At 36.1% G+C, this 11,468-nt stretch overlaps 1 protein-coding gene across 1 annotated transcript in view; it reads left to right on the top strand.

Moving 5' to 3' along the window:
* Positions 1-2,013: 2,013 nt before the first annotated feature.
* Positions 2,014-11,468, top strand: part of ABCB1 (ATP-binding cassette, sub-family B (MDR/TAP), member 1) — a 42,883-nt gene continuing 33,428 nt past the window's right edge. The window contains exons 1-5 of the mRNA XM_009888960.1: positions 2,014-2,111; positions 2,887-2,941; positions 4,225-4,372; positions 5,706-5,766; positions 10,966-11,157. Coding sequence (XP_009887262.1) covers positions 2,014-2,111; positions 2,887-2,941; positions 4,225-4,372; positions 5,706-5,766; positions 10,966-11,157 — 554 coding nt within the window. The remainder of the gene's footprint in view (positions 2,112-2,886; positions 2,942-4,224; positions 4,373-5,705; positions 5,767-10,965; positions 11,158-11,468) is intronic.

Here is an 11,468-nt window from a genome sequence, read left to right as displayed (position 1 = left end):
ACTGCTATTTGGACTTATTTCTGTTTCACTTTATTATCATGATTACACTGCAACAGCATTAAGATATTGCAATGGAATAACAGAACATTGTGACAGACCTTGTAGTCTTTTTCCCTACAGGGTGAAACAGTTGTGAAAGACCTGCATATACCATTTCTTTTGTTTAAATTAATTGTCTTTTCTCTAGAGTCTCTCATTCAACTTTATTTAGTTCCCACTGAAATAAATTGACAAACGGACTTTACGTGATATTGGACCGGTCCATTAAGATCTAGTCCAGCAAAGCGCTTAGGCACACAAGTTAAAACCTAGAAGTATTCCCATTAACTGCTGTGGATAGAAGTCTATACAAAAATCTGAGGATGACTTTTCATAAACAGATAGTACATATATTTACTAATCCGTTATATTTTGCTTGACTGACAATTGTAAATTACCCTTTCTAAAGTAATCCTCTGATGAGACTTCTTTTTATTCAAAAACATTGTAAAAGTACTCAGTTTTATCAAAATTTTGAGAATACACGTAAGCATGACTAAAAGGAACAAAAATTATCTCTTCTGGTTAATTATCAGGTTAAGTTTTGAGTAAAGTGATAGGAGACCTATAAAGGAATTCATATAAATCTACTTCTATTCTGGGACAAGGCTTTTTATTTAACTTTTCATAAATTTTACTTCTGTAAAGATGCTGAACATATCTAGTTTACTATATACATTGAAACGACAGTTAAGAAGTACAATTAATTTACTTTAAATATTTGCTATTTTAATTGAAGTAATGCCTACAGATAATGATTAATGTAACCAATACATTTCACAATAAAGTAAACAGTCAATTTCAAGTGGTGGAGAATCTGAACATACATTCAAAAATGAGAAGGATACTAATTGAGCCGATTTTTGCTGACCATAGCTACCTCCAAGCCATTTCTAAACTGATTCTGAAACTCCTCTTGCTGTTCTGCGGTTACTCACATGAGAAACTATATGCACTGTAGTAAAATCCTGTTTTCTTTCAGGCTACATGGGTCATGTTTTTCTGGATTAGACTTAGAAGAAGGCAAAAGAGTAAAACACTCCTTTTGTGTTATTTGGTTTCATTCTTACTGTGTATTTAAGAATGGATTCATCCTAAAGCGTAACAGTTACTTGGAGAGTTCAGCACCATCTCTAATAAGGTAAAGAGTTGTTCCTGGGAGTTTTAAGGGGCATAATTAAGCCAGTAGTAGATAAGGGGAACTTCTCCTGGTGGAAAAACAGTCTATTCAGGCTTGTTTTCCCAGGTGACAATGAAATAAATATTTATTTAAGGACTTTGTTTGTTATATGTTCCCCATAGGAAAAGGGAGGCAGAGTCCAAAGTGCATACACTTTACTCTCCAAAGTAGGCGAGGCAACAAGAGTGGGGAAGAAAAAAAAGAGAAAGCTGTTCATCATCTCTGTTTTACATAAGAAGAGCAAAGTCCAATCATGCTGCATGTCCTTAACCGTATGAAGTCTGCTGATTTTTGAATAATCTTTCAGAGAACGAGACGCAAACCAAGAACAACCTTCACGGTAAGTCAATAATTATTTTTTTAAAATCAGAGATATTTTATAAAATTGAATGATAGCTAAAATAGGGAAAAATCCAAATAACTGCATAGTCTTTTAAATAAACATCTACTTTCTCATTTATTTTGTATATCTGTGCTGAACTGGAGAAAATATAATGCTTATACCATTCAAATGAAGTTAAATGAAGGACCCACTGTTATCAAACGGGTACAAATACAAAATGTAGATGTTTGTAAGCAAACTCCAAACATCTGGACTTGTTTTAACATGTTTATACTTGCTCATTACTAGGATTCACTTGCTGTATATGACATTAATAACTTTATTGATTTTAATAAGTATCTATATTTTTCTTTCAACTAAATGCTCATTGAGATTACTGTCCTTGGCTTAATGGTTATATATTTCTCAGTCAAATATTATTTTATAGGGAGCTATCTTAAATAAATTAAAAATGCGTTCTGAAGATGAAAACAAGCAGAAGCATACTGCAGATGAAAATAGTCATGAGATCACTGCATTCAGCCAAGATCATGAATCTGAAGGCAAACAGTAAGTATTCTATTCTTAAACATTGACAACATTTTCTGTATTGAAGCTTAGAAGATTATATTATCTTATTTTAGTTTTAATTTTATATTTTATTTAATTTCATTTTACTTTATTTTATCAGGAAAGCCTAATAACAGAAAGAATTCTATCAACTTGAAAGTAGCATTGATTGACACATTCATTTGGTGCAGAAGGACCTTTTATCTTTTTCTTTTAAGGACTAAGTGTCCACAGTATTGACTACAGTTTATTGAAAAACAGTTCTAAAATATGATAGACATGATGTCAGAATGGACATTTTGGATACCATTATGTCATCAGCTAAAAATTATGTAAAATATTTAGTGTGGCAGAGAATCAATATTTTACATACTTTGAAAATTGTATTTATTCCCCATCCCCCATGTGCAAAAATTTGATTTTATAAGTTACTTTTTCCCATTTTGAAAGCTATATACTGCTTCAGTTCACGGCTTCCCTGATCAGATAGTGGAACCACCAGCCATTGTTGGTGTTGTTGCACTCTTGAGAGGGATGAACTGGGAAGAGCTTGACTTAAATTTATAGCAGTCAGGAGCTGATGGTGTTTATATACTCAGCTTTTTAAAGAAAAACATCCTAAGAATGCTCAATAAATCATATTCATTTTACACACAATTTTATCCTGTAATATTATTTCATAATTATATTTTTATTGAACTTCGTGAATACCTTGCATTAGTATTTCGGTGAAATGTTGCTTTTTAAATGCACTAAAATTTTCATACCTTTTAAGCAAGGAAAAGAAGAAGAAACCAGAAAAGCCTAAGATGGTCAGCCCATTTACACTGGTAAGATTTATTCTCTCTATATATGCGTACATATATATTCACACATGCACATTTCAAAGTGTACACAAAAAATGGTTAAAGTTATGCTAGAGTACTGCATATATGGTCTTGTCTCTACCAAGTAGTTTGATACTACAGAATATTGGATATAGTATAGCAATCCAACAGTTCTTTTTGTGGATGTAGTTTCATTGAAGAAGCTGTCTTATTACTGATATGGATTCTTAGGAGTCTTCCCTTAGTAAGTTACCATGCTAAAAACACCCATACTAGATACATGTTTGTGAAAGGTAGGGATTTCCATGTTCCATCATTTCTTCCAACACAATGAAAAGGGTGTCCGTGTACCTGAGTTTATGTGTGTTCTTGTCCTCTAAATTACCGGTCAGGTACTAATCACACTAATTAGCCCCATTAATCATTATTCAGTCACCTGAGTCAGCAGTAAAGGCCATGACACTGATGAAACTGACAATTAAAAATTGTCTACTAAAAAGTACTTTAAATTACAGAAATTTTTAATTTACTGTGTTTTTTAAAACAATGCAGTCTGTTAATATTTAATCACAGTAAATCCTAGGTCCTGCTTCAGTAATACTGAAATGTTTTATATTTTGTAGGTTTAGCATGCATAATGCACAGCAATGATATGGCAAATAACAGAAATAAAACTATGGCTTTTCTATACCAGCTTGCACATGTACAACTTCATCATGTCACTATAATTTACAACAGTAAACTTAGTATTTTACAGTACAGAATAAAGCCAATGATCTTGTAACAGATGAGCTCAAACTTTACTAAGGTCAATGGCAAGAGGTATTTAGAATTTCAGTAAGTGTTGATTATGTCTACGATACATTAGGAACAGTTTTCTGACTGCATAATAGTGAATTTACAGTAAAAGGAAATATTGCCCTATTTATCGCAATACCATTAACTTTTTTTTTATAATTTGAACTTCAAATAGCAAACTTAAAAAGGGCAATTTCTTATACCTTGTTTTCATATGGCTTTTCTTACACAGGTGCAGATACTGATACATTAAAATAGTAAATTTCTCTGGTTTTGAGAGTTTATAGTATAGGAGTGCTTATATTAGAATGATTTATTCCTGTACATTTAAATTGTTTCGTAAACTGAATTTCTAATCAGATAAAGTTGTAGTTTTGTGACACTAGGTGTACAATTGATAGCTTTTCCTTGACTTTCTTGCCTTTGTAGACATAACATATTAGCATTCTAATACCACAGTTAGAATGAATTTCTCTTCTCACTCACAGTTTCGCTACTCCAGTTGGTCGGATAAATTACTAATGATACTAGGCACTCTCCTGGCAATAGCCCATGGAAGCAGTCTTCCTATTGCGATGATAATTTTTGGTGATATGACTGATAGCTTTGTTAATTTTGGAGACACAAATTTTACAGGTAAGAATATATCTGCTGTGAAGAGAACAATGGCTCATATTTGGAAAATAGCCAGGGAGATTCAGGCATCTTGACATGAGATATTGATGTCAGAAACCCCAACTTGCTTCTATACTATGATGCAAATTAGTAGCTCTTGTGTTTGCTGTAATAGAGATACACTATGGATTATTTTTTTTTTCCTCCTAATTCTTAGTTTCTGCATTAGTAGACTTTATTTTTAATTTTATGAAATTATCTACTACAATGCACATTCAACAAATCACCTTTAACTGTGGCTAAGATAAATAGAAAGAGGCTGGTTTTCCATCTCCTCAGCATGAGTTCCTGTTGATCCCCTTGCACCAAGTCTGGCAATTATAGTCTGCAGGGTGACTCAGATCAGTAAGTGGATCAAACAGAAAATTTGCTAATGAAAATAAAAGTACTTATTTTCTCTTGGATCAATTTGTTGAATACCCTCATTTGCTAATCAGAAGTATGAAACTGAACACAAAGGAGGGCAGGCATGCACTGCTGGATACAAGAGAGGAGTGATACTGTCACTTCGGTATCAGCTCACAGTCAGACCATACTATGTTGTCCTCTGAATTCACACATTAGATGTTAAACGTGTGAACATTTTTTTTCCTGAAATATTATCTAACAACATTTTATTAAACATTTTAATAAGTGTCTATGGTGATACAGAAAAAATAAACAAATGTGACTATCTTCTGTCCTGCATCAATTTTTTCTGTTATTTTGCTGCTATAAGACAGAAACATGGGCATACTGCCTTTATCAGAACAAGTAATGTATTATTTACTCCTTCTCAAGTACAATAAATTGGTCAGATTTTTATGGTGCAAATGCAAAATGCTGTAGGTGTAGTCTTCTCAAAACGTTTATCACTAAGTTCTCATGTGGGGGAGTAAAATTTTAGGGCCAGTGGCAACATTATAGGCAATGTTTTCATAATGTGTTAAGCTATCTACAGTTACTGATTTGATGCTAATGTCTAGGCCTGTACTATTAATAGGTTTTGACATTATACAAATGCCCTATGTTTTCAGAAAGAAAAAAACAAACCTGAGCGTTTAATGAATGCTGAGGAATCTCAAGTTACACTGATGTAGTTTTGTAGTCACTGGAGTTATGACTATCCTTATATTGTATAATCATTGTTTTTGAATAGGTAGAAGCCTGAAATCGTCACACTCCTCCTTTCATTAAAATCAACTTAATTCAAAGGGAGATGTGGCAACTCAAAATTTGCTTAACAGCATGCAGGAAAACAAATTTGTTAAAATTTGCTCTGTTAAAGGTACTTACCCTTTTCTTCCTTTCTAAGAAAACATTACAGCAATGAATTCCTCCTTAGATCTCGGCAAGCTGGAAGAAGATATGACAAGGTAATTTAGAAATTGATATTTCCCCTTCTTTTATAATGTAGACACATATTTCTGGTCAAGCCATTCTTCTCCCACAGATGTTTTGCATACTTTAAAAAAACATAAAAGCCATGGTTGACTGAATAATGTATGTAACTAAAACTTTGCACATGAGATTATTGGAGGCACTGGGAGGATTCTTGAATGGCCCCAGCCATCCCCAACAATTTCCTTGTAATCTCTTGCTCTCACACATCCCACCCCCTTTTCAGGGGTGCTGTGTGTCCCAATGCCATGTGCATTTCCTTCCTTCTTCCTTCTCTTCCTCTGAATTTATAAACAGTAGTTATGTAAAAAATGATGTTGATTATCATCCATCGATTCCTTGAGCTATGATGATTCACTGATAAAAAGCAGAATTAAAATTGCCAGATAGCACCTGATATGCTGCCAAAGCATCACGTTCAACTAAATTGTCTGGAGTACAGAAAATACAGGGTTACATTATAGGCAACCTTAAATCTAGCATTCTAGAGATGGCAATAGCAGAAGATGATAATCAGTAGGTGCTTCTGCTACAAAGCTTCATAAAGAAAAGGACAAATAAGCTGTTAATAGATGTGTTTTGTTAAGGGGCTTTATTAACCACTGTCCACAGACTTGGTTTATGCAGGATGTCTAAAGTTAAAGTCCATTTTCTTGTACCACTTCACCTTCTTTTCTTCAGGTAGAAGTCTGTTCCTCATTAGGTATTGAAAAATGTCTGACATCTCAGGAATGCTGATATGGTCTTCAAGGCAATTGTCTTTTCTGAAAAGAAGGAGGAAGTCATAGAATCATAGAATGGTTAAAGTTGGAAGGGACCTTAAAGATTACCTAGTTCCACCCCCCCCTGCCATGGGCAGGGACACCTCCCACTACACCAGGTTGCTCAAAGCCCCATCCAACCTGGCCTTGAACACTTCCAGGGATGGGGCATCCACAACTTCTCTGGGCAACCTGTTCCAGTGTCTTACCATTTTCAGACTAAAGAATTTCTTCCTAATACCTAATCTAAATCTACCCTTTTCCAGTTTAAAACTGCTACCCCTCATCCTATCACTACACTCCCTGGTAAAGAGTCCCTCCCCATCTTTCTTTTAGTCCCCCTTTAAGTACTGGAATTCCCCAATAAGGTCTTTGCGGAGCCTTCAGTATTCCAGGCTGAAGAACCCCAACTCTCTCAGCCTGTCTTCATAGGAGAGGTGCTCCAGCACTCTGATCATCTTCGTGGCCCTCTTCTGGATCCACTCCAACAGGTCCATGTCCTTCTTATGTTGGGGACCCCAGAGCTGGACACAGTACTCCAGGTGGGGTCTCACGAGAGCAGAGTAGAGGGGCAGAGTCACCTCCCTTGGCCTGCTGGCCAAGTTTCTTTTGATGCAGCCGGGATGCAGTTGGCTTTCTGTACTGCGAGTGCACATTGCCGGCTCATGTTGAGCTTTTCATCAACCATCACCCCCATGTTCTTCTCCTCAGGGCTGCTCTCAATCCATTCTCCGCCCAGCCTGTATTTGTGCTTGGGGTTGCCCTGACCCATGTGCCGAACCTTGCACTTGGCCTTGTTGAACTTTGTGAGGTTCACATGTGCCCACTCCTCCAGCCTGTCAAGGTCCCTCTGAAAGGTATCCCTTCCCTCCAGAGATAAGGCACTAGCTCTAATAACTCTTGGTGTTTTATATTGAAGTGCATTATCATTTCTGGTAACTGGACTTTAAACTTATAGATCATTTAGATTAAGTAGTTAAGTTTCTAATTAAAAAAAGTATCTGTTTACACCAAAAAAAAAAGTTCTTTACCCTAAAATAATTGAACAAGAGTTAGTTATGAGAAGGCTGTTACTTAGCAATGAAGAACTCACAGAATCACAGAATCACAGAATCACAGAATGGTTAGGGTTGGAAGGGACCTCTGGAGATCATCTAGTCCAACCCCCCTGCCAGAGCAGGGTCACCTACAGCAGGTTGCACAGGACAGCGTCCAGGCGGGTTTTGAATGTCTCCAGAGTGGGAGACTCCACCACCTCTCTGGGCAGCCTGTTCCAGTGCTCCACTACCCTCAAAGTAAAGAAGTTCCTTCTCATGTTAAGATGGAACTTCCTATGTTCAAGTTTATGCCCATTACCCCTCGTCCTATCACTGGGCGCCACTGAAAAAAGACTGCTCCCATCCCCCTGGCATCCTCCCATTAAGTATTTGTAAGTATTAATAAGATCCCCCCTCGATCTTCTTTTCTCTAGACTAAAGAGACCCAAGTCCCTAAGCCTTTCTCCATATGAGAGATGTTCCAATCCCCTAATCATCTTCGTTGCCCTTTGCTGGACCCTCTCCAGCAGTTCCCTATCCTTCTTGAACTGGGGAGCCCAGAACTGGATGCAGTACTCCAGATGCGGCCTCACCAGGGCAGAGTAGAGGGGGAGGATGACCTCCCTCGACCTGCTGGCCACACTCTTCTTGATGCACCCCAGGATGCCATTCACCTTCTTGGCCGCCAGGGCACATTGCTGGCTCATGGTCATCCTGTTGTCCACCAGGACTCCCAGGTCCCCCTCCACAGAGCTGCTCTCCAGGAGGTCAGCCCCCAACCTGTACTGGTGCATGGGGTTATTCCTCCCCAGATGCAGCACCCTACACAACTCCTATGTAATGAGTATGAACTGGGAGGGAATTGGCAATTAGGTTTTATAAGAGAGTATGGACACACAGAGTTCATTGCTCCTGCAACATTTCTGTCACTTAGACTCTGACATGAATGCAAGTAATGCATACACACCTTTGGCAGAATATACTTGTGCCCAGTGATTTGAAAACAAAATTGAAGGCCAAATTGCAGAACAAAATAATTTGTGCATGGGTGAAGTTACACAGCTTTAAAATAAACATATTTTCTTTTTTTTTATTTTTTCAACTCAAGCATATCTAACCTGTATTTTAAAAGCAGGATGCACTCGAATAACACAAGGTATTATTGACCCTTACAGTATAAGAGTAGTGTGTAAATCAATGTGTCACTTTGAAGTCTTTTAGACCAACAACCAATCAGAACTATTTTTGATTAATGGTTTGGTATTCTTTTAATCTCTGAACTCATATCACATCATCTCAATCAAAACCAATAGGAATCCTCCCATTGTCCTCAGTGAGCTATTGTCTAGGAGTCACTACTGCTTACAGAACAGAGTACTGGAAAACAGACAAGCTGATACAGGGGACGTGTAAATGTGAATGTAGATCTACATCAACATCTAAATGTTGAGTACTGCCTGTTCTCAGGACCCTAAGAGATGGTCTGTTTGAGGGAGATCTTTATTAATGTCATGCATGCCATCTTGTCTTTTAGATATTAACTCTGAAAGTACAAATATTAATAAAAAGGAGCCCAAGCGTCTCTTTAGAAACAAATTGTTGAATGAGGAATTTAGTACTTATTAGCAGCACAGGATTAGATTCTCTTTTCTAAAGTTTCTAGGTAGACCCTTGAGTTAGTGTGTTCATTGGTTTGAAGAAGAAGCTATTGGTACCCACCCCCTGTTTCTCTAAGAACACCTGCCAGCAAGTCAAATAACAATAAAAACTGTTTACAAGGACAAAGCTCTCACACAGGTGTGTTCATGTGCTGAACTATACACGTGTACTTCGTTGTGTTTGATACTCAAATAACAGTTTGCCTAAAATTCAACTATTTCTCAAGACAAAAAGAACCATTGTTTTACAATGCAGTGAGCATTTACTGTGTCAAGTTTCAGCAGTGAATTTACAGAATATATTTCATCAGTGTGGAATCTGGCAAAGAGATCAATCCCTTTTGATATAATTTGTCATGAAACAAAGTCCAAAAATATTCTTTGGAGTGATGTAACATCATAAAGTAATTGTCTAAAGTAATTATTGCTGAGTTCTGAAGCAGTGGCCTTGGTTTTAGTTTGGCAGTTTCTGCATAGAGTTTTAATGGAGCTGAAGATGATCGAGGTCAATATTCAACTACCCAGCATTCAGTTAGGCATTAACCTATTTTTATTACACAGTTTGGATACAGTTCATTTCATAATGACTATAGTTCCAAAGTCCCTGACTAATCTGTACAGTATCTTAGCTGCAAAAAAGACTGGATTAAAATTTGAAAATTTTCATCCATATTAATTTGAAAAGTTTCATTCTCTCCTTTTTTTGAGCAGAGCATTTACACACAGATTTCTGCAATTTACTTCTGCCAAGTTTCCTGCTACAGTTCTAAAGAATCAGTATGCATAACTTGCTACATGTGAGTGAAAGTCCTAAGAGGTTTAAAGCTTTTTCCTAATTGTTTGCTTTTATATAGATGCAGTAGTCTTACAATAACATTAAATACACACCACAAATATTTAGCCATTGTTTTTGGTCATGTTCATGAACAGAATCAGTTCAGTTACATTTTTTTTTTGTTTAGTTCTTGTTTAGGTTCACCTGTAACTGATTCTGATGTCAATTCTGAATGAAAAAAATCTGATTTGATTCTGTTTGAATAGTTTAAAACCATGGCTCAAATTCAATTCCAGTTTGAGAAATATAGTGGTTCACACAGTCCTTGGTTTTGATTTGACACCCTGCTCATGGCACAAAGCTGAATTAATGTAAAAGTAAAATATCAGTTATGAATAAAATAGAGAGCAAAAGAATTTTTTATCTAATGGCATTTGCTTGCAGTAGATGTGTCTATAGTAATGCTCTATTCTCAAATAGGTAAATATTTATAGCATGCATGCGTATATACTTATATAGACAGACATGTATGATGTAAGTGTGTGTGTGAATATAGGTATATATGACTAGGTCTGTTTATGTGCGTTAAAACAAAAATGTTATCAAGTTTTTGGAAATCACACATTTAAGTGAAAAGGATATTGTATCTGAAATATAGTTCTAAAATAATCTTATGAGAAAATATATACTGTATTGACAAAAAGAAAAAGAAATTCCTGTCTAACAATAGCTTCGTTTAGTTTATTGAATATCTGAAAACTGATATTAAATACTACTCATAGGAAACTTGGCAAGTTTTACAGAGAAATATAAACTCTAGTATTAACATATACACTCTATTTCAGGTCTGAAACTGAAGAAGTAAGCATCAAGCTAAATACAGACTACTGAGGCAATTTAAACTAATGTCAGAGATTCCTGCCATTTTTTTTATTTCTTTCAGATATGCATACTACTATTCTGCAATAGCAGCTGGTGTTCTTCTTGCTGCTTATGTGCAAACTTCATTTTGGACCCTAGCAGCAGGCCGGCAAATAAAAAAAATTAGAGAAAATTTCTTTCATGCGATTATGAGACAGGAAATTGGATGGTTTGATGTAAATGATGTCGGAGAACTTAACACTCGTCTTCTAGAGTAAGTATACTATACCTTTCCCAATGTTATTTTATCTTACTAAGCATGTATGAGTTACAATATTTTTTAATTTTTATTTTTAAATTGAATTATTTCATTGTGAAATGAAGTTTTCAGGTTTTCTCATGGAGAGTCTCAGAGACTGAACTTCTGATACTGGACTTTCCCAAGGATACCAGAAAAGCATTTTGATAAGCTCCCTTGAACGTTGTGGATGACTAAAGCCCAGCCTATGAGATTACACCCATAAAAGAAAACAGATCATTTCTGTGCACGCTGGGGACTAAACAAAGTTGCTGACTGACCGCAGC

The sequence above is a fragment of the Charadrius vociferus genome, unplaced genomic scaffold, assembly GCF_000708025.1.
Source record: "Charadrius vociferus isolate BGI_N301 unplaced genomic scaffold, ASM70802v2 scaffold297, whole genome shotgun sequence".
NCBI classification, from domain to species: domain Eukaryota; kingdom Metazoa; phylum Chordata; class Aves; order Charadriiformes; family Charadriidae; genus Charadrius; species Charadrius vociferus.
Note: the sequence above shows the minus strand (reverse complement) of the source record. Positions and strands in the feature narration are given on the sequence as shown.